Genomic DNA, 24,580 nt, shown 5'->3' with positions numbered 1-24,580 from the left:
TGAAGCTAATGGAATCTGACTGCTAAACAGTATCACTGAGCCAGAACTATAATTCCATGTTTTCTCTGGAATGGTGTTAAACACTATCATTATAAAAGCAAACTGGCCATGCATCCTCAGGCGCATTACGCTGTTCACACTTCTAAAATATATCTCAGTTTGAGATGAAGATTGTTGTCCTAGATCCTTCATAAAATAGCCGAGTCAGAAGAAAATTGTTGGCTTATCTTTTGAAAGTGTGTAGAAGCTGAAAGCATGAAATCATAGCTCACTGTGTCTAGGATTGACTCCAGTTGATTTAGAAGTTCTATAGTCTCATTGTAGGAAATTGTACCAAACCAAGTTCATTTTTATTTCTTCATTTTTCCCAGTTTATCAACATTTTGGGTGAAATTCTATGTCAAAGCTTCGCTATTTAGCAAAAGTCCATTAAAAAAAATGTTGTTTTCTTTTTTATCACTCCTTCTTCTAGGGAAATTAATCAAATCTAGGTTTCATTATATAATTTCGTTGTCTGGTAATACTAGGCCAAGTAAAGAATTTATTTTTTTTCTTTTTTTTTTCTTCTTTATTGCTTTATAAACATATTTCATTATTGTTCAATTTTTGCCCTTCCTCACTGAGTTTTTTTCTTTTGCTTTAGTAAAATTTATTTCTGTGTGTCTCTGAAGGCTGTGGCTGCTCCTCTTGGACTGCAGCACAGCAAATAAAAAGCCTTTGAAAGAATGGATGTCCTTTTACAAGCACTAGAATGACATTCCCAGAGAATGATTGCTTGTCTACAAAACTACAAAAAACTAACTGCATTACTAAAGAAATGGGAATTTGAGATTAATTCCTTTACTGGGGGTGCAGTATAAATCATCGCAGCACTTGCGATTAATTGTTTATTATCAGATTAATTGTTTATTATAAGATTAATAAAAGCTTATTCTTTCCTGATGTCCTTATACATAGGATTTCCTTATACACAGATAGCTCACACTATTTTAATTATCTGCTGGTTTGGCTCAGGGTAGAAGAAATCCTATGCTGTCTTGTCAACTTGTCTTCATGCTGCCCACCACTTTCAAGCAGACCAGACATTTCTTTTATTGAGACTATTCCTTGAGACGTTTTGAAAACAACTGCTTTGTACATTGCACAGGAAGAAGCTTCATAGGTTTAGTTTGGGTCAGATTAACTTCTATGACTATTTCCTCACCCTCAATTTATAAAAATGGCAGGTAAGAAAGGTGGTTTGGTTTATTTATAGCTGTATGCACCATTTGGAGCTGAAACTGTATCGTGCCACAAAGCTTCTCTAAGTTTGTACTACACCAATCCAACTAACTAGAAACTATTTTATTGACTTATTTAAATATTTGAGGAAACTGTTTGTAAATAGATAATCACATATACAGTGGTCTGCAATACGTTTTCCATTTAAAAATTTTACACTTACTTGCCATCAGCGATGTTGACTGTTCTGAAAAGAGGATAGTCTTCTGGGGCAGGTTTTCCATTTTGGTCTTCAAACAGGAAGACAGGGGATCTACCAACTTCAACACCTACTTGCTGAATTCCTTGTTCATTGTAGATAGACAAAAGGAAGGACTGAATACCCTTTTTAGGTTTTACTGTCATTAATATTGAAAAATCTTCTGGAAAACCTCCAACTGTAAACAAAGTGATATATATAGCTATAAATTCAGAAAAGATTAAAGCATTTTTACATTTTTTCTATAAACACATAGGATCCAGCATAAAAACTGCAGGGTTTTCTGATTCTCAAAAATGAGTGCAGAAAAAATTATATTAGTAATATTTTCTGTCTTTTTTTCCTTTCTGGTCTCACTTTAGTTCCTGAAAGGTATACCTTAATGGTTCTTAAAAAATAACTTTAAAATCATACAATGATAAAATGGTTTGGGTTGAAAGGGATCTTAAAACTCATCTTGTGCCACCTCCTGCCATGGGAGGGATGCCACACACTAGACCAGGTTGTTCAGGGCCCCATCCAAGCTGGCCTTAAACACTTTCAGGGTTGGAGCATCCACAGCTTCTGTGGGCAACCTGTTCCAGTGCCTGGCCACTCTCTGAGGAAAGAAATTCTCGTAACATCCAGTACTACTCTCTCCTCTTATACTTTAAAACCATTCCCCCTTGTCCTATCACTACCTGCCCATGTAAATAGTCCACACCCCTGTTTTATTATAAGCCCCTTTAAGTACTGAAAGGATTAAGAGAACTTAAAGGTTACTGAAGGACCCAACCCCATAATGGGGTATACTCAGAGCCTTCTCTCCTCCAGGCTGAACAAGCCCAGCTCTCTCAGCCTGTGTTTGTAGGAGAGGTGCTCTAAATCTATTGTGAATTCATGTAATAATACAAAGTATGAAGGAACCACAGTAGTTTCACATTCACTGCTTTTTAAATTCATCTTCTGTTCAGCAACCCTCTAATTTAAAAGTATGCACTACAATTTCACTCAACATAACGAGCATCAGTACTATAGCAAAGAAGGCTCCCAGGTACTTCAGTAGTCCTTGATAACAATTTATTTTAGTTTCTCTGTAGCAATATATCTTTGAGTCTTTCTGGAATTATATCCTGTATAACATTAAAAAAAAAATGCAACTAGTTTTCTTTAATGGGAAATCTAAGCAAAATCAAAGAATATTACTTTTCACTTATTTCCCGAGGCTTTCTTTTTGAAGAAGAGATTATATATCAAACATTGTTTTCACCTTTACCACTTAAAATAAACAAAATTAAAAGTAGATATAGTTTATAAAGGAAGTACTGAAGTACTGCTCCTGTTGAATCTTGTGGTAAATCTGCATTTCACTTGATGCAAAACCCTATTAGCCTTAATAACAAACAAAGTATAAGACTGAGATTCTAAAATTCAGACTATGCTCTGGATCCATGTGGCTTCAGCTGTAACTTGACATACAAGAAATAGATGAGAATCTAATAATAACATTGGCAATGAATATAACTGCAGCTTTGTGTGCAGGAGAGTGGCTAAAATGTTCTTAAACATTTCAATATAATAGTAGAAAAAGCTTTAATAAAATAATACCTTGTGGTTTTGGAATGGATGAAAGCATGTAAGAATTCATAAAGCTCTGATTTTGGAATTTCTTCTTCAAATGGGGAAAATATAAGACTGTTTCTAAGACAGGTATTGTTGGAAAACTCCAAAGATTCTAGATCCTTCCTTGAAGAAAAAAGTTTTTACTTCTTGAATTATAATGTGAAAACAAAATGTGTAGAATTTCCCCTGCTCTTTAAATGACGTACTACCCTTCTAAACCAGAAACCCCTGGCCCTACATCTTTATTTTGACTGCTGCAATGATACTTTATGTGCTTTCTACCCTTTTCTAACTTTTTTTATGGAAGTTTGTTGAAATACTGTAGTAAAATAAACCATGTTTATACATCTTTTTGACATCTTATTTTGAAGAGATCAAAGCTCAACAGATAGGAAACATTCCATTTACTCTGGTGAGTCATTGGTAGAAGTTTTTCATGACAGGGTAAAGCACATTAAATTAAACTGCATGTTATACCTTCTAATGACATAGCAAATAGATGACAAAAAATGGAAAAGAAAAAAGATGACTGTCAACACAGACCAAAAAAACTATTAGAAAAGCACTGAGTACCTGCCCTATCTGCACAGTTAATCTGAAAGATATGTTGAAAGTGCTTAAGGCAGGTGATAATAATTCAGCTTGTCTGGGCATGTGCTCTTCAAACCTAGGGGAAAACCTTCATCCTAGGGGAAAAAAAGTGAGCTGTTTAGGAAAGGTGACTGAAAATGAGCCATGTAGTCAGCTCAGTAATTTCTATAATCACTGCTATGACATAATATTTCCAAATGTTTTATCTTGAATCTACTTTGTGTAATCAGAAAAAAATTCCCTCCAAATACCTCCTTGACTGAAAAAGTCGGAAAAGAAATTACATTTTAGCATTATATATATATATCTATATATCTATATATATATCTTGCATCTAACATATAAAACTAGATGCATATATAGTTCATGGACATATATCTGGAATAGTCTTCAAAGCCTTCTCAAATACTTTTAAATTTCTTGTTAATTGGAATGTTTCTATTTGCACAGTAACTGTGGATAATAAGAATTGGAGGGAAAAGATCTAGAAAAACATTTTTATGTATCTGGGTTATCATACCTTTATGCTTTTGTAAAAGATAACTAAGAGCATGTACAACAACAATACCACAAAATTCTAAGCAGTTTACATATTACAATCATATAATGCCTTCTAGTCAGTGAAATCATTCTGGGAAGTTGGTAAATTAAATTAATTTCTTAAAAGATGGAAAAATTACTGGATATTATAGTTCCTGATGAGTTACAGGAGTTAGATGAAAGCAAGGATGGGACACATTAAAATCTGTATTGTTTAGCTGAAATGATATTTCAGAGCTTGATCTTATCTTGGATATCTTCTATAGTCTTTCCACTGCTACAGAGCACTAAGAAAAAGAGACACTCACTCAAGTTTCTTTAAGAATAGTCTGAAAAACGAGGGTTGCTTCTGGTGAAGAGAGAGAATGACTGCTTCACAAGATTGAAAAGGAAGTAATTACCATAATCACTTCCAACAAATTGTTTCGATGTTTTTTTGCTACTGTAAAGGATAGCAGGACATTTTTCATTCAACTTAGTTAAGAGGATATATTAAAACCCGAGGAAATGTATTAAAAATAATATAAATATTATATCTGTAGTGAATTTTGCTTTGATCTTCTTCCACCAATAAGAAGCGATGAGTTACGGGAACGTGTAAGTTACTCTTCTAATTCGTATGTATTCTGTATGACTTGTTCAAACCCTACATGATGTGTCCAAACAGAAAATTTAAATCTTCAATGGTTTTGGGTTTTAATATTCTTACTATCATGTTCCTCAACAGTTTGAGTCAAGTGACAAGTGTTAGCAAAACAATGGAATAAAAGTCTCTCCATAATATCCAAAGAATCTTTCCCAAAGTATGCCTATTTCATTTTAGAGAAATTTGAGAGAAGATGGAATCACAGCTATCCACAACTAGCCTTGTTTAGTCCCCAAATACCCAGATAGTCTGAGGTAATTCTTACCAGATGGTACTTCTGGGAATGATTTTACAATGGCCAACCACAATTCATTTCTCCCACTGCACCATTATTATTATTATTATTATTAACTGCTCTTAAATGCACCACTGAAACAGGTGGAAAGTTGCCAAAGCCACGGAATTAGGACTCCATCAGATAGCATCATGAAAGAACAGGTAATATGACTTACAAGTCAATTCCAGCAGTGACAGAATTTCACAAAGAGCTTTATAACTGAAGCCAATAAAAACTGAGTTATTTCATGGATAGAGCCCATCCTGCCATACATATGCAGGTCCAACTCTAGGGGTAAGTGAAGTGTTTTGTGCTACTGATGGTGGACTACACACCGTTCTTTAGAGAACATAAAAACATATGCAGCAAGGTAATGTACAAAAAGCAGTAGCTTTCTGCCAATCTTACCTGGGTACAGCTGCTTCGTTGGGGCACTCAGCTGGGCAGCTTTTGAAACTCTGTATGCAACATCCGATCCTTTTGAATTCCTTCTGTTTGTGCAAAATCCTGCTGTTCTTGTTACTCCTTCTGGAGAATTGTGAAATTCTAATGCTTTTAGCACATCAACGGGTTCAGCTGACAAAGATAAAAAAAACAAACAAAAAGAATTATTTGTCTTTGCATCTCTACGGCATGCAGCCTTAAAAACTTTTAATTCCTTTATAAAAGAATTCTAATCAGAGCAGTAGCTGCATCCAATTTTGAATAATTGCACATTATTCCTACACCATAATATTATTTTAACTGGATTATTAATTTTTAAATATGTAAGAGTTCACCCCATCCAATGTGATTTTTATGATCACTTTACTATACACTGAAGATCACCAATTGCAAATGCTGAGGATCTTGCTGATTGAAACTTCCAATACATGCTTTTAATGAGTGACTTCTGAGAAGCAGAACTCATCTTCAAAGTTTGCACAAAACTTTCAGAAGCATTCAGCTGCTAATAATCTGCTACCACAAAATTATCTCTTGCTAACAACAAAATATATTCTGATTACTGATTCCTGAGACACAAAGGAATAAGGAAGCAGCTAAACTAATTTCACATTCAAGTTAGAGAAAGAAAAATGTACTTGCTGTGCCTGCAAGGACTAAATGGACAGAATTGCAGTCTTTCATTATTTCCAAGTTAAAATGCAAATTTATACTTTAGAGACCAAGTACAATAAGATTGCATTTGTGCTCAGTGTCTAACAATCTAAAGTTTGAAATCCAGAGCTGTTATTGCACTGATATTGATGCAAATCACAACAAACAAAAAAGCCTGCATATATATGTAAAGCCAACAAAAAACCTTAATATATAAAAGCTCTCCATGGCAAAAGGACAGTACAAAATGGACAAGCACTTCAAGAAAGCCAGTGAGAGAAAACAGCATACTGCATGACTTCTCCTAGGAAAAATTAAGATGCTCATTCTCATATTCCCTACAAATCATGGCTTTTTAAATGTATTTTTTTGGGTGGAAACAGAATTTCAGTAGACTTTTTTTTCACTTGGATTATTCCACAGTTTTGGCAAACTCCTAACCAATTAATTTGGGAAGACAAAGTTTTAAATTACTTTCAATGTTAAAGCTGAGAAATGAGCTTGCTAAATTTGACTTCACATCTTTGAACTACACTGTGGCATTAACTACAGCCCATTTGTTGTCTGTTATCATTCATTTTATGTGTCAACAAATACCAACTTAAGGTTCAAAATTCACTGCCTGCGAATATTAAAACAACTATTTGCACAGATATGAACAAAGTTAAGTTTAACTAGCTCATCCTATTCACCTCCTGACACTGTCAAATATGAAAAACTCAATTTCATGTGGTTAAACATGAGACTGTTTTCTCAGTCAGCCTAGAATGCACATAACTTCTTCTTTCTTAAAATATATTCACAAGAAAATGCTTGTGAACTTTTAAAATTTTTCTTTACATCTTGCAATTTTTCATTTCCTTTTTGCATTGGATCATCATTTTGTTATTAATCAAATATTTATTAATTTATTCAATATTAATTGTATTATTAAACAAATATTCAGTGTTTGTTGCAAGCTAACACACTGGGAATGAATGCTACAGTACACACCTGAATTTACCTAAAATCTACATATACGGCAAATTCAAGAAGTTATGTTTAAATATTCTCAAAAGAAAAGTTTCAATAGTGTGAAAACACTGTGGTATAACTTCTCTGTTGAGTAGTGAAAAAATAATTTTAATGGATATAATGTATTTTCTATAGGTGTTCCACACAGTTCTGAAGGAATTGCCACACATACTGAAGGAACATTCTGAAGGAACTGCCATACATTTTTTTCTAGTAACCAACAGCTATTTTTTATGTACCTATGTTAATCTGAACCAGTAAAGAAATGTAGAACCAGTCACCAGAAATATTAGTAAAAATTTCAATCCACTGTGTAAGTCAACCACTTCTCCGCTTCTACATTCCTTTATCCTTTGCTCTTTTCTATAATTTGTACCAGATTCTTCATTATTTTTTAGAATAATGGTTTTTCTTTGCCTGACTGACTGGGAGACTATTCACCCATAAACAAGATTATTCATTACTCCCTGCTAGTTCTGCTGCTAAAAAACTTCCAGACAAGAAACAGAATAATAATAGGACAATTTTCAAACCACAAATTCCAAATAATAAGAACAAACATTCTGCTGATAGTCCACAGTTGACTATTTATTTATTTCCACAGAGTGTGATTCACAAAACATAAAATAGCAGGACTAGTCAGTTTAAAATAATTACTAGAAGTGTAATTTTTCATAGAAGCACCAAGTTAGATGAAATGACAATTTATACAGAAATGACAAGTTACACAGAAATGACAAGTTACATGAAGTAATTAACACAAAAATGTCTATTCCCAAAGATAATATGGCTGACCTATTAAATTCATATAGATGACAAGTAACAGCAACTGCTTCCCTAATTTATATTAAAGAGTTCAGATAGCCATTTTAACCAATGAGTAAAAAGTAGAGAAGCTCTTTAGAAGTCTTATCTAAGGGGAATACCAGACAAGAATGTATAAGAAGCATGAATCCTGCTGTGTCATTGCTGGGGCTACCATATAGAGAGGTTTCTGCAGGAAACCCCTCTTTTTGCCCTCAGTGATTTTGTCTTGGGGAATTTCAGGATTTTAGTTATTTATTTATTGTATCAAACCTTCAGTGCTATTACCTTAGTCTTAAAATTCTTGATGAGCTGACTGTGCCTGCTCAGATAACCTGCTCGGTGCCTCTCCAGAAAGCAGCAGATGCTGTTGCCACAGAACACACACATGTAGGAATACAGTCTAAAGAAAGCAGCTCCCAGAAAAGCACAGCTCAGGCCCAAGTGGTTACAGGTCACTTGCTCAAAGTGTAAAATACATGAGCAGTCCTTGCACAGCCAGCACTGCCTGCTTAGAAGACCAGGGAGAGAGGTAGGAAAGCAACTCATAGGCAAGGAAGAGCAGAGCCTGTGGCTTCTCTCTGCCTGTTTCCATAGGTTCTGCAGTGTTCAGTGTCACTGAACAGCTTCCTGACAGCTTCTGTTTCTTCTGAAAACCGCCTCTTCTCTAGCATGCTGTTCCCACATGATTTCTGGGAATGGTAAGCAATAACCAGAAGGAGCAGCAGTGCTAAGAGCATGCAGTTTGCCTATTTGTGTGGTCCACAAACTAGGATCTCAGCTTGTACTCATATGGGGCAACATTAATATAACCCATATATTGACATGTCAAGAGTTCTTCAAGAGACCTTCCTTCCAGTGCATAAAACAGCCCGCCTAAATGATTTAACCTTTCCCCAATAGTTTTCTCAAGGAAAGAAAAATGCAGATTAATGCTATATAATGTAATTACTTTGTATCCTTCCAGTTTGGCATCAAGATTTCAGATGACAATGAAATAACAAATAAGAATCATGCAAATAGTTCTCTGTTCATCAGTCCTTGGGATGGAATTAATTCTCCTTACGAAACTTGGATATCAGCTTTGAAAACTCAACTCTGTTTGCCAGGGCAAATTTGACAAAATAAAAGATCCAGACCCGGAAAGCAAGTCCCTCATGCAGATGTTCATGGCGATGTTGCACTGCTGCTTAAAGGCTTAAAGGCCACCTCTTGCAGGCAAGCCATACTATGCCAGAAGACAACCCTGTGAAAAAAACCCTGTGTTCTGCAAGCCTGCTGTCTACAATCAAAATGCAAATTTCTACTCTGCTACTTTTGCAGGGGATTACAATTGCTGATGACTAAAATGCAAAGTTCAATGGTGTTATGTCCTTGATTCAAGACTTCAGAGAGACATGTGCAGCTCTCACTGCCACTTAAAGACTGTACAGCAGTGGCCAAAGCAGAACTGCTAAAAATACCAGAACTTCTGGAAAGGCAAAGGTGAATTCTTCAAAAATCCCCTTTTAAAAATCAGAATTGTGTAAAATGGGAACCTGAGCATTCCAGTGTCTTTCAAGATCATTTAACTCCATCATAAGTTCCTGCATTTTCAAATATAAAGAAGCTAAAACACACAAAGAAAAATTAGTGGTGTCACCTCTCAAGATCCAAAATTACTTGTAACTTCAATATCTAAAACTGTAGAGTCAAATTCTGGTCTTCATTATTGTGGTATGACAAAAGTAGATCCATTCACTCAGTGAGCTTTTCATGTTTACATTGGTATGGACCAGAAAATTTGGTCCAGAGCATTTAATATCAAATATAACTCCAAAACCATATTCACCTTTCCTTTCCTTTCCTTTCCTTTCCTTTCCTTTCCTTTCCTTTCCTTTCCTTTCCTTTCCTTTCCTTTCCTTTCCTTTCCTTTCCTTTCCTTTCCTTTCCTTTCCTTTCCTTTCCTTTCCTTTCCTTTCCTTTCCTTTCCTTTCCTTTCCTTTCCTTTCCTTTCCTTTCCTTTCCTTTCCTTTCCTTTCCTTTCCTTTCCTTTCCTTTCCTTTCCTTCCCTTCCCTTCCCTTCCCTTCCCTTCCCTTCCCTTCCCTTCCCTTCCCTTCCCTTCCCTTCCCTTCCCTTCCCTTCCCTTCCCTTCCCTTCCCTTCCCTTCCCTTCCCTTCCCTTCCCTTCCCTTCCCTTCCCTTCCCTTCCCTTCCCTTCCCTTCCCTTCCCTTCCCTTCCCTTCCCTTCCCTTCCCTTCCCTTCCCTTCCCTTCCCTTCCCTTCCCTTCCCTTCCCTTCCCTTCCCTTCCCTTCCCTTCCCTTCCCTCCCCCCTCCCTCCCCCCCCCTCCCCTCCCCTCCCCTTCCCTTCCCCTCCCTTCCCCTCCCCTCCCTCCCCCTCCCCCTCCCCCTCCCCCTCCCCCTCCCCCCCCCCCTCCCCCTCCCCCCCCTCCTCCCCCTCCCCCTCCCCCTCCCCCTCCCCCTCCCCCTCCCCCTTTCTTCCATTAGGAAACTTATGAAAATATAATCATAATATCTCTGCTGGAAATTAAAAGGATTCACTGAAGCTAAGTAGTTGTAAACTGGATACTAGATCACACTTCTACATCACCAGGTCAGGAGAGTATCAAACATCAAATACATGAGGGGAGCTTCATGTGTTTTCTTTTTACTTGGAGAGGGAAAAGAATGCATGTAAAAATTTACTTCCAATTTTGGTTAGCCTAGATTTCTTCTACAATGATATGTTTGTTTTAAAGACTATAGCACTTTCCATTCTATTAATTCATAATCCTATACTGTAAAAGTAGAACGCCATCAAAGATTTTAAAAGTCTGTAGATATCTAGACCACATTATTATCATATAATAACAGTTGAAAATATCATAGCTTTCATTCACTCTACAATATCTAAATTGAAATGGAATCTGTGATAGATCATTATTAATGATACTGATACAACATATATGGATCAAATTCTGCTGCCTTTACATTGCATTACACCTAACAATTACTGTCATTGCTCAGTGTGGTGTCATCTGGAGTTAAGCAGAATCTGGTGAAAACAGCAGATTCATTTCTGACATGCCCTAATGTCACAAATATAAACATGCATTATCCAAGCTCAGAGGACTTGCTTCCTTTACTTAGACTTCTTGACATTTGAGCTGGAATCTATTACACAACATGGCTCTGCCTTTCTCTTGGTCAAAACTGTCCATGGAGGAGGTTCTCAGGTACCATAACAATACAAGTTATGATAGCAGAAGGAGAAACTGTAAAGGAGGGCAGAAACTGACGTCCTCTGGACATACAGCCTGTATTCATGACTTCTTCAATGTGCTACATCAAGTCTCCTCTCTTAAGGATGACCCCAGTTTTCAGTAAAAATGCTTAGCAATTCTGTCTCCCTGTGGAAATGCTTCTTGTAGATGATCACAACCTTAGGCAAAAGAATAGACATTACAAGAAAGGAACAAGTTGAAACATATGCAAGGAAATTTGCATTGGAATGGACATGTCTGGTTCATTACATTTGGATTTATTAAAAGGTAGACAGTAGTGAAATGAATGGTGCTTAATCCTATCTTCTCAGTTTATAAAATACGTATCCCATCTGTAACCAAGATCATGGTGAACTTAGTACCGTAGTAAAAGGCAATAGAATTCCTTGCCTCTGCTTCGGCAGCCACCATTAAATTTCATTAAATTGTGACAAAGCCTATCTGACCCTGCAAAGGCAAACTACAAACAACCCAAAAAAGACAGATCAATGGTCCATCAATGGTGGATCTAATGGCGGTAATATCATCTTTGGAATTATAGGAGCTGCTATAATTTTGAATAAAGGAGTAAGAGCTATAGATACTATCTTTGTAGCTACAATAACCTTTAAAGGTTAATTATCTTTACTTATCAGACTTTGCAATATTGAAAATGTTTTGATCTACAACATGGTTTTTACAATGTTTTAGTCAGATCAATTTAGTGAGTGATATTACAGTCAGTGTGGGATTTGTAAATGCTAGGCCATTAATACACGCTGAAAAAAGAGCTGTACTGTTTCACCTAAGTAGAATGTTCTGTCCTGGATCACCCTAAGTAGCTAATGTCAATAAATTGACACTTAAGCATTTGAAAAACCTGATTTTCTGTTTATTAGTACACGTATCATCTTCCAATCACAGTATCTTACTAGTAATTTAAGCCTGCTGTAGTCACAAATAAATTGACAAATTCTGTATCATATTATTTTCATTCAAATAAAATGACATGAACACTTTATTACTGGAAATTTCAGAAGAAAAAATTTACCACATACTTGTGCTTTTTCAGAAATTTTTTTGGACCCACCTAGGCTAGCTGGCTCTCAGTCAGGTTTCTGACCTAGATATAGCTGTATTAAGAAGCGGTTTATGTGTCAATTCCATGAGTGGCTGCAATTCCACACTAGTGTGGATCTCACGTGGTATTTCATGTCTTACTCAGATCTGAAGAGGTCAAACATTTATAGTGATCTATCCCAGATGTATGCAGTGGTCCTCAGTAGACTTGGAATGCATACAGATTGAAAATCTGTTACTCACTGAATAGAGAACTTCTGAGTTAGTTTGATTACTCCTTAAAAGATAACCATGGAAGTCAGAATGGGCCTATCTAAAGGTCCAGCACCTTTCTTCTATTTAACATGGAACATGCTGCAAACCACTTACATAGCAGTGGGAATAGAGCCCTTTGCAGATAGGGTGTACTAAGCTTGACATCTGTTCTCGTGCTACAAACTGCATGGCAAAGCACTTTTGAACTGCAGATGAAGGTGCTGGTGCCTAAGGACCAGATAGTTCAAGACAGTTATTGAAGATAGGGTAAAATCATATTGAAGACAGGAAACCATAATCTGCATTTTCAGAGGGAGGGACTTGATCATCACACCTCAACATGGAATCCTCCAGGACAGCGACTGTGGTAGCAATGTCTGGCTACAAAACTCATTCCCATAAGAAATTGTCCAGGGGATGACTCTTTTAGACTAAAATATGTTTATTTCTGTCCAACTATATAATAAAGCAAAGAAGTTGAAATCCTATTATATTTAGATTTTATTCTGTTAACTCCTGGATGTTAGTCTCTTAATTTTATGAGAGAACACAGGTACAATGATCCTTCACTATTTAAAGGCTGTGTTTACATAATTTACAAGATGCTTCAGATTGCCTGCTGGGGTACATACTTTGAATGCAAATAATAGACTAAAAATAATAAACAACATAACTCAAAGGGAAAAAAGAAAAAGAGGAAGTATTCTTTACAGATACACCTTAGCAAACTGACATTGCAACTCAGTGTTTGCTATACTGTTAATACCTACAGTAACTTTGCCTTTCCTTTTTAATACAGTAAAGAGTGCTTTTAAACAGTATTATATGTTCTTCTGATATAATAAACAGATAACTTGAGTTCTCATAATTCTTCAGCAATGCACTTTTCTGATTGAAGTGAAAGTGAAAATTTATCAGTGTTCACTCCACAAAGAGCCTTTAAGAGTTACAATCAATAGCTTCTAATTAGGGAGATACAACCCCGTAGTAGAAAAGACCTTAAATTTTCTCAGTACAAAGAATTATATGAGAAATTTAGGAAGACTAATGTTTCTAAGTTACTAGTATTTTGCTTCATATTTTTTCCATGGAAATAGGCTTCAATATGCCAGTAATCTGTTCCAATGGAACCACTGCAAAAACTAAAACTTAAAGAGCCTTGAAACATTAATCTTCAGTCTAAATGAAGTGTTTTCTCAAAGTTTAGTCCAGTTTTATGTCACTGTAACAGATCATTTAAAACCCACAAGCTGTGATGGCCTGGTAGGCTAAAATGTGTGTATTTGGTAAGTTCTAATAAAGGGACTCCTTATATTTGTGGACAAGATTTTTCAAAAGAGGCTACTTCTAGTTGGATTTCTAGGTATATATTTAAGGACCTAATTATAAGGTATTGACTGCACCACAGGTTTTTTTAAACCATGCTACCTATTAAAGACAAAATAACCTATTGTTGTTCAGTTTATTTACTTTTCTTAAAACTTTGAATCTTTACAACTCTAAGAGCTTATTCTAAGGACATTCCATGTATTCTATAAGTGAGTAAAGATAAATAAACACTACTATGATCTAAGTTTCTAACTGACACTCGTTAAATGGTCCAAGACCTAATGAATGTAAGAGGTCTTCACCTCTTTTTTACCAGCAACATTAGAATCTGTATTTGACAAACTGACAGTTTGTTGACTTGTAGGATACAAAACAAGACCCATCAATTACTAGAAAAATATGCTATTTCTAATGTGGTAAGAGTATTTCTGTTCTTATTTTACTCTTGGACACTTCTACCTATAGTGGGAAGTTACATTAGATATCCTTTAAAAACAGAAATACATATTATTATCTACACTTATTATTTTACTGTGTTCTTCATCTGTTAGGTACTAATACAGAACATCCAAAAGCAGGAATTGAAAAGTATGTTATGCCAAACTGCTTCACTGAGCTTTGCAGTACTTAAAAAGGACTCTATTGCCTTCCTGATGCAGGCTCTAGCCTCTGTATCCCAAGAAATGACTCCCTGCACTTCAGCCATAGGTGTCTAAGCACCAGAAAAGGATCAGGCACTCCAGTCCTCACCATTTCCCACTGACCAGCTCTGGGCAGAGCTGCCCTTCTCACAGGCTTTTGGGCTTGGCAGTCTGAAAACTTCCTGCCTCCCAACTCTGCTGAGAGCCCAGCCCTGTAACAGAAGAACTGCTCTGGGAACCAGCATCAAAGCACTGGTTCTGCAGTGTCCTTTGGGAAGGTTCCAACACTTTTCAGAGGTGGACTTCACAGAGCTGGATAAAATGAGCTCTCTGTTTTATGGGCTGCAAAAGTGAGTTACAGAGCATCTTCAAGGTACAAAAATGAAACCAATTGAGTTGCCTAATTACATAGTGCTCCTGAAAATTAAGCTGGTTTTTTTTCCTAGGAATCTGAATATAAATCTATGAGATTAACTGAATATATGTTGAATATATATACTTCTAGGAACATACTTCAAGGTTGTTTTACCTGTTAAGAATTTTCCTACATGAATTTTCTAGATGAATTATGTAATTGGAATCTTGACTGGTGACATTTTTAGGAATAGGTGTTATTGCAGTGAATTCATATTTAATGCTTACAAGAACTAGAGATTATCCAGATGCATACAGGAATGCTTTAAATAGCCTAGGACTGACTATTTCACCAACAGAGGCTTCTGTGAAACTGCTCAGAACTGGCTATTTCTGTTTCCACACCAGTTATTTGGAATTTTTTCATTGACTTCCTATGCTGCAAAATCTACTAAATACATTATAGTATTTTAAAGGCTATGCAGACAGTCTAGGCATGTACAGGAGGCAATTTAGATACTCACCAACTACTAACTTTACCTCACTTGAAAGACCAACCTCTAACACTCATACAGTGTTACCAAAACCCCAAAAACCACCCCAAAAGCCCAAAAATCCTCTCCCCGCACCACTTATATCCTATACTGAAACCAGTGGAAAACTTGTATGGGTAAAACAACACATTCAGATTTTTAGCAACATTAGCTAGTAGACTGATTTATATACTGGACATATTAAGAAAAAAAAAATAATTTAAGTTTTCATTACATTGCATAATTCTGAAATGTAACCTAGATTTTAAGGCTTTTTATCATAATGTTTTTCACTACAAAATGGGACTTTTGTGTTATTCAGAATCCTCTTGAGACTGGATAGATTGTGCTTTTATCACTTGTTTAGCAACATTGACTGCCATCAAGCACTAAAGACCTGATGGTGATTCCATAAAAGTTTTCACTTGCTACCCCCAGAAAACTGGGCTTGTTCATCATCTGTGCAGACCTGTATTGATCCATTATTTTACAATACTTTAAAATCTGTCTTCATATTTCTATGAACTTATTCTTATTTTGCACCACAGCAAAACCTTTTAGGACTGTATTCCAAGTGTCCAACTGTATTGAGGCCTCTGCTAAAGATCCAAAAAGTTCTCTTTGTACAGACTGCACACACAGCAGTTTCAGCTGTGAAAATCAGCAAAACAAGTATTACGTTCTTGAGTACCCTATTTCTATTACCACATAAAAAAGAGACACAGTCTAAAAATGGTCCATGCTACAGGAAGAGACAAGGTTTTCCCTCAGCAATTAATTATGAAAGAAACTGAGTCCACTTAAAAGTTTTGTCATCAAGGTATTTATTGAGAAAGAATTCAAAGAGTTCAAAAATATCTTCCCATAAATGAGAGTTTTCAAAAATGGAACATTTGTACATTTTTCAGCTTTAAGCATAGAATGAAACCAAGGACAAGATTTAGAAATTATGCCATTTAGCATAATCTTATTTAATTTGATAAAAACAACTTATACAACTAAAATATTTCACCATATTTTTCTTGATGTCAAAGGTATCTCTCTTTTGAGAACAATGCAAGGAAATCAGATTCAATTCTGTATCCTACCAATATTAGCAGGAATTTGTATTAAACAGACACCAAGGTTGTAAAGTCTTTATCTATAAACTGTGAATATTTGATAATCTATCAGATTACTATGATAATTTGAATAAGATAAGGTGCACAGGTAAGGGACAGAGTAGGTAGCACTTAGCCTACTTTAAAAATGTGACCATAATTTGATTTACTACTAAGTTAATTTCTATCATAGACAAAGCTTAGCTGTCAGTGACATTATTTACAGCAGGACCAGAATCTAAGTTGTTTTTTTATTAATCTTTTATAATACATTTTTCAATTTGGTTTGCAGCAAACACTGCTTCTATAATATGAGCTCTGGCAAATACCTTCTGTTTCACAGACTGTGTACATTAACACTTGGACTTGCAGTGAAGTCCCAGACCTGAAATTCACAAAGGTTTTTACAGTCCCTTATGTGTGCTAATGTGCTAAAAAGAATTTAAGTTCTGCCAGATTCTACTACTATTGTAATAACCGGGTCAACAATTAATCCTTACATTTACAGTCTGTAAACTTGGTCTTTAATACTGAGTAGAACAGTTATAAGCCCTTGCAACAGGCATGTGTGTTAACCTAATTCCTTCTAAGCCACTGTTCTCTATTGTGTCCATCCAGAGAGCAAATCTCTATCACTGCATGAGACTTCACATTCTTAGAACATTAGAGATTTCTCCCAAGCTCTGCTTAATTTATTCCCTCCTATTATCAACAAATACTCAGAACAATGATAAATTACCCAATGCTAGGAGGATTTCTTCTGAAAAGAAGAAGAAGAACACTCTACAGAGAAAAGAAAAGCAACTTCTTAATCTTGCTGGCAGATGGAAACCCTACTGTTCACCACTGTACAAAACAAATCTGGGAAAGACATAATTGCTCCAGTGTGTTTTAGGTATAACCTCAGCAGTAATGTCATGGCTCCTTTAGTATGCTGAAACTGTCTCAGAATTAAGGGTTCTCTTTGGGGGACGCCAAGTAACTTTGGGCATGACAGTTGTAAAAATGACAACTTTTTCCTACATTTTCTATCTGCTGCAGACACCAATTTTACAAACAATTGGCAGCTTTGGGGGTGGGCTGTTTTTCATGGGGGTTTTTAGCAATCAGAACAAAAGATAAGACCAGGAAAGTTTTTATAGCAAAGATTTTTTTTTTCCTATTGTCATTTCTATTATAGGTACTAGGGAAGAGATTATTTCAATCCAAACCCACAGAGTATTTGTGCACCTATACACAGTTAAATTTGTTAAGATATACACAAAACTGAAGCTGAGATATTTTTTTTCTGCAGAGGTAGGAAAGAGACATAGTTTCCTGCAGCCTGAATAGTCCTTTCTTGTATCCATGTGAGGTCTCCTTCTTAATTCAGTGCAAAGATACACACTCTAGAGAATTAGCAACACATACCAGTCATTTTTTCTGTCTCTGATGTCTTCTGCTGAAGTTGAAATAATTATTTTACCCTAGAAACAATTAGGAAATCAAAATTACATAGCAAAACAGATGTATACATGCAGGTGTCTCTTACATTATTCGAGGAAGATTGGACCATTTCACCTGCTGATCCCTGGGACTCAGAAAAACTTCAGCTAGAATCACTAGCTGCATCTAGTGAAATCACCCTTTGATTATTCATTTTTGCCAACTTTGGGAATAACAAACTGAGAAACACAGACGCAAATTATAACACAAGACAATTTCACTGAAAAACAAAGGAATGCTTATAATGTTATATTATTTTTAAATCTTAAAAGTTAATTATCAGTTAAAATTAAAAGTACTTTACATCATAAATTTTGCTTAAAAGAAATTCCTACTTTTCTAGTTTAAAACACATTTTGTACAGGTTTAGACTAGCTGGATACATTCAAGAGCTTTCATTCAACAAACAGATCCATATCTTCCCTACTAAGCAAATACAAATAAGTAGCAGTGTTAAGTGTGCATCTACAAAGAAAACTCTCATTTTGCCATCACTAATTGGCCCAGTTCTGCATTCCTTCTGCACCTAGAACTCCCACTGCTTTCCAAGCCTGTGTGTGGGAAGCACAAGGAACCTTTCTATTTCCTAAGATGACAGCAAGAAGTATCTATTTGTTTTAGAAACAAAACTGCTCATCGCTTACACAGAAGGACCAAAGTTTTCTATATATAGGTTCATAGCCTCATTTTCAGTAAGGCTTCTCAAACCCTTTTTTCACTCAGATTAAGAGCTAGATTTCCATTTGCTTGAAAAAACTTATAAATAATAAAAAGGCTGATTTTTCATTTCTTGCCCATGAAATTTAAATCAGCATCACAATAGTGCATTGATGTCAAGCCCTTACAAAAATTTATAGTGTTGAAGCCATGCCATTTTGACTAAATGAGTTTATTCATTCCAAACGCATTACCAACAGCTTTAGTATTAAAGGTGAGGAAGGGGAAAGGAAATCAAAGGATGTCTTTAAAAATACTGAATTTTGTTTACCTTAGCCAAGTCATAAAGCAAAAACATTTTCTGAAAAGAGCTACTTAAGAGCTAGTGGGTACTGAGCTGACCAAGTATGAGTCACTGCTTTTCCCATGCAGTTGATTGTCACTTCTGTAACTTTTTCTGTCTAAAGAATAACTTGAGAGCCCAAACACTTCTTTGCACACCATTTCTTACAGGTATGAAAGACACCTCATACTTCTCTGTGTTTTGGGTGTTTTTTGTTAAATAAAGAAACTTTAAAAAAAGTCAAGAATTTTAGGAATGTGTTGAGGTTTGTCTACATGAAATGATTTCTGTTGTCTTTAAAAAGACACTGGAAAGATTAACACTTTATATGAATATACCATGTAATTTTCTTTTCATAGTGATAGTTTATGAAAAGAAAATTGAAGAACAGAGGATTTAAAAAAGTTTAAAAGAGCAACTCATATTTTTCCCAGCATTTATATTTTATCCAGCATTTTCATTTAGTCATTTTGTTTACCTGCCATTTATGCTATTTTATTTTATTCCCTGGTATTTTCCCTCTCCAATTTTCAAGCAGGAATCATTATGTCCTATGTTATCTTTTAACTACTTTAAATAAGATTAGAATGCATAACAGATGATTCAGAAATAAGTCTCTTGTACTCTGTTAGAGAAATTAGGTCAACTTCTAGTCCCTCTGTGGTCAATGGAAAAACTCTTACTGACTTCAATAACAGATCAAGCCCTGAACACACAGCTCCCTGTAGTTCCTAAGCAAATAGCATACTGTATCTCAGAAAAGGTCAAGAACTAATTTATTTTCTGAATGCTTCTACAAAGAATAAGAAGCCTGTAGTTCTGTATTTCTGAAATGTCCGTTATTCAGAAGACAAGAAGACTATCAATATAGCCTTTTAGTTTTGAATAAAGTTACCACTACCAAATTAGTCTACCTAGTGTTGCTGAATACAGTCCAGTAAGTATCAGTTCTGTTGATTTCAGCGTAAATTCTGTTGATTTTTCCTGTGCTTGCTTGGGTTTAGATTTTCTTTCAACTTGTCATTTGCATCCAACGCATTATGTAAACAATGTCTACATAAACCCTACTTAATTTAGTCAGTTCTACTGTGAAAAGTGGCATAAGAATAGATCATGCCTTGAAGGATTGTTTTCTTCTTGAAGAAATTTAGTTTCCACTTAGTAACGAGTAGCCGAATCCTTGAAGCTCTGCGAGGTTAATTCACCCTGGTGTAACTCCAGCGAGTCCCTGGAACTGCAAGAGGGATGAAATCTGACCCCTCCAGTCCCTGTCAGAAACGGGGCCAGCAGGGGGCAGGAGCCCTGATTGATCTGACACCGTCAAGGCTGTGCCCAGGTATAAAGGCTTGAATGGAAACTGATCACCTTTCCCTGCTCCCTCTAGGACGCCTGTTGATTCTGGAGTCAGATCGAGAAATACTTCGTTAAAATAATAAATACATAAAAAAGTAAACCTTTCATTTCGGAGAGTTAAGCCCCTTCATTGATGTCAGACCCACAAAAAAATAAAAACCTCAGTCCCAGCCAGACTGGCCTCCAGATGCGCCTGCGGGCTCCGGTGGGAGGGAGGAAGGAAGGGAGGAAGAGGCAGCGTTTTCACCCCCAGTAGGAGATGAGAACTCTCCCGCCACCGGAGACTCCGCACTGCAGCTCGGCGAGCAGCGAGCTCAGCCCAGAAAAGCCAGCTGGGCTGGCGGCGGTGCGGGGAGCGCAGGGAAAGCGGTGCGGACGGGAGAAGTGCGCAGAACGCGAGGGGCGCTGCGGGGGAGGGGGCGGCGATTCCTTTCTACTGAGGCTGCTGCGCTGCTGCCTGCCTCTTGTTCCCCCTGCAAGTCCCCCGCGGGCCGCTCCCTGCCCACCAGGTCCACGGACACCTAAGGGACCACGCCATACCCCGGGGAGGCTGCAGACTTGGGAGGAGGCTGGGGACGGCGCCGCGGCGCTGCCACCGCCCGCGGGGAGCCCAGCCATCCTGGGGCTGAGCCCCGCGAGCCCCCCCGGGCATCTCCGGGCCCGGCACCGCTCGCACCACCTGCGGGGCGCCGCTGCCCCGGGAGCTGCCCTCCGCAGCGGCTGGCAAAGGGCCCCTGTGCAAGTGCATTTTCTCCTCCGCTCGCGCCCTGGAAAACTTTTTGACCACTAAAACCCGTTGCAATAGGAAAAAATAAAAGAGAGGAAAAAGGAGAAAATCAGAGCAGAGAGCCTCCGCCCCCAACTTTCCCTTTCCCCTCCGAGGAGAAGGCAGATACTTGACGGTCAATTTCAGTCACAACCTGGTGAACTTCAGCAGCTCAACAAAACAAAGTTGGACGCACAGTCCACAAAACAAGATTCCAGTGCTGGAAGAGGGTAAGTCTCTGTTCAACAAGTATTTCTTTCATTTTCCCACCCGGCCAGTGCATCTCCTTTAGCTCATTAAAAACACATCCGAAGTTTAAGGCTGACCGAGAACCGTCCCTCGCGGTACCTGGGAGGGACGTCCCAGCCCGCGCTGCCGGGGGCTCCCCGCGGCTCTCCGCGCCCGGAGCCGGCTCCGAGAGCGCTCTCGCCTCCCCAGCAGCGGGAGTCGCTCTGACAGGTTTCCTCTGAAACGCGGCCTCAGCCGTGTCCTGGCTCTTTTCCCCGAGGAGGGGAGAGAGGCCACCGGACTCCCGGCTACCCTTTGCTTTCTTACCTCCTCTGACCTCTGCAGCCTGGAGAAGGAAAGCGAAGGTGATGAGCACGGTTACAGCCGAGTCCCAGGGCCACCTTCTCGTTTTCCACTTCGTGGACCATCTCTGCATCTCCATGCTGGGCACCCACAAGTGTGAATTAAACACGGGCGCCTTCAGTTTATACCAGCTCCGTCCTTTCCACTATATTCCCAGAGATGATTTCTCCTATAGAGCCATACGTGATAAACCGAGAGAAGGTTTTCTCTCTCGCCCCGCTCCCGCTCTGCCCGGCCTTGCACAGGCCACTCCGACCCGTCCTCCCCGGTGCCCTGCCTTCACACTGAGGGGAGATGAGGGGCTTTAATCAAAATGCAAAGAGCTCCGCATCCCCCTAAAGGCTTCATCCCGTCAGAGGGCTGGGCGAGCGGCTCCCAGGGCCACCCCTGGAGCCCGACTGACACGCCAGCCGCCGGGCGGAGGCCAATCGCGGGGCCCCCCCGGCCGCCCACAGCACCGCCCTCCGCCTCGGCGGCGGCACACCGGCCGCTCCGCGGGCACCGCCGGCCCCCACGGCGGAGGAGAGCGGCCCTGCCGAAGGCGCTCGGGGTGCGCAGAAGGCGCGGCGGGAGGAGCCGGGGACGGGGCTGGGGTGTCCCGTCGCCGGGTCACCGCCGCCCCCCGCCCGCTCACTCCGCGCCGCGCGGGCCCCCTCGCCCCGAGCATGCGCAGAAGCGGCCGCGGCGCCCCGCGGAGCGAGGGCGGGGGCGCGGAGCGGGGACGCGTGGGGGACGGGCGGGGGGCGACTCTGGGGACAAGGGGGGAGGGGGACGCCGGCGGGGGAGGGAGCGAGGCAGGGCAGGATTGAGGAGAGCAGTGTGCGTGAGAGGAGCCGGGGCGCTGAGGTGAAGCGCCTGCGGGGTGGCCCTCGGGACTCCCCGAAACAGCCCGCTGGCCTTGGTGCGGCGGCAGGTCCGGCCCCGGCGGCCCGTTCCTCTTCACACCCCTCCCAGGCTTGTTCTCACACACCCTTGGGGGACCTCCGGGGGCTTCGCTCTGAGGCGGCTGTAAGAAAGGAGGGAGCGGGGTGGTGAAGGAAAAGCCCGCCACCGAACATTGCCCTTGCCCACCTCACGACACCGTGCAGCCCGGCGGGCCAGGGGTCCGCTCCTCCCGGGAAACCTGCCGCTCGCACTCCCGTCCTGTCCCACCTGTGCAGCCATCGGTAACAGGGACCGGCCCGCAGGCTGAAGCCTCTGGCAGAGCGTACTTGTGCAGCAGGTCCAGCCGAAATCCTCGGTTGAGGTCAGGTTCTGCCCCGGCTTCTCTGGAAAATGAGATAAAATCACGGTCACGTTTTAGCGGAAATGTATATAATTTATTTTAAAAATCTGCCATCACTAAGATCTGTAATGCCTTACAGCAAATTAATACATAAATGGTTTATCAATAAAATACATGTTTATTATATGTGTCAAATTACGCTTCAGAAATTTATTATCTTTCATAAAATATCTTACATTTTGCTGCACCCCATTAATAGTAGCTCTTTCTGTTCTTGGTTTCCTGAAACAGTTGGTATTGTCATTAGGTTTGCATCTGAGGGAACTGGAACACAGCACGGTTCCATAGGAGTTCCCTTAAGTGCTGTGCATGGGGTGCCATTCAGTGAAGAGATACTCAAGGTTATTCTGGCACTTCAGGTACTTACCCTCAGTACAGCTGTGGAGCACCAGAATGTTGTATGTATCCAACCTTTCTGTACCACAACTTACATATTGGAAAAGACCTTTAAGATCATCAACCATCTAACCCAACGGCACCGTGTGTACCACTCAACCATCTCCCCACTGATCGTGCGGCTACTCCCAGCTGCTTATGGAATATTTCAGCCTGTCTTAAAATTGTCTGTCTTACACCCTAACTACAAATAGGTCCCTGAAAGTCAGTACAATTATTGTTGCTCTGCTGGTCTGTGTAGTTCTCAGCCATTTACTAGATGCTTTATAGAACAGACCAGATTAACTTGCTGTTTCATCCTCCTTCCTTACAATATCAGTAGGTAGACCCAGTGGCAATTTATTTTTACTCAATACTTTGTCATGGGAAAATCTCATATGCTATAAAGTTTCAAGTTTCCTCTTCATGCTTATATATCTTTGTCACCAGCATTCTTGCATCTTCCAGCCTCTTGTCACACATTGCTTCTCTGTTTTGGGCCTGTTTACCTGAATGAATACAGCTAAACTCTTCCTTAGTAAAAAGGAAAAAAGTCTGACTCTGCCCAGGAGAAGAAGTGGAAGCATTTCAGATAGTGGTGAAAAAGAACAAGTATTCTCACAGTGCAGATAATAGTAATTTCACACAGTACCTTTACGGTTATTTAAGTTTAGGGGATGTGGTTCATTTCCCAAACTGTCAGTGGAAACTACTACTGATTTTCATGGTTCATCAATCCAAAGCAGAACAAAGAGGAAAAAATGCTAAATATTAATTCAGGTAAGGTTGCATACTTATATTAATATAAAAATATGTATAATTCTATATAAATTCTGGTACCAGGACCACTTTAATTTAGAGATAGCTCAGTTATTTTTGCATGCCAGCATGTCAAGCCATATAGACATGTAATAAATTGCAATCAGATTCAGCAGTTACAAGAGAAAAGTTACATGCCATTTAGGTTAAGAGACACATTTTGCCACCCATCAAATTATTTATTTAGGAAATACTGATTTATATTTAATTGATTTACATTTAGCTTATTTTCCTAGTTATTGTTCATAATCTTCTAAATTGTAATGATGGTGCTCTAATGAAGTGCAGAGTGAAATAATTGCAGCCATGAAAATATGTC

General features: G+C 38.9%; 1 protein-coding gene across 2 annotated transcripts in view; it reads right to left on the bottom strand.

The window, feature by feature from the left end:
- The window catches only part of COL11A1 (collagen type XI alpha 1 chain), a 133,716-nt gene extending 111,606 nt beyond the window's left edge, over positions 1-22,110 (bottom strand). For both annotated transcript variants that reach the window (XM_088060257.1, XM_005520930.3), the window contains exons 1-3: positions 21,747-22,110; positions 5,545-5,712; positions 1,445-1,658 (exon numbers count right to left, since the gene is read on the bottom strand). In XM_088060257.1, coding sequence (XP_087916383.1) covers positions 1,445-1,658; positions 5,545-5,712; positions 21,747-21,861 — 497 coding nt within the window. In that variant the 5' untranslated portion in view covers positions 21,862-22,110. The remainder of the gene's footprint in view (positions 1-1,444; positions 1,659-5,544; positions 5,713-21,746) is intronic.
- Positions 22,111-24,580: the final 2,470 nt, after the last annotated feature.

The sequence above is a fragment of the Pseudopodoces humilis genome, chromosome 10 (assembly GCF_049639895.1).
Source record: "Pseudopodoces humilis isolate 2021_Gansu_Grassland_sample_001 chromosome 10, ASM4963989v1, whole genome shotgun sequence".
In the NCBI taxonomy this organism is placed as follows: Eukaryota; Metazoa; Chordata; class Aves; order Passeriformes; family Paridae; genus Pseudopodoces; species Pseudopodoces humilis.
This window is presented reverse-complemented; position numbering and strand designations above follow the sequence as displayed.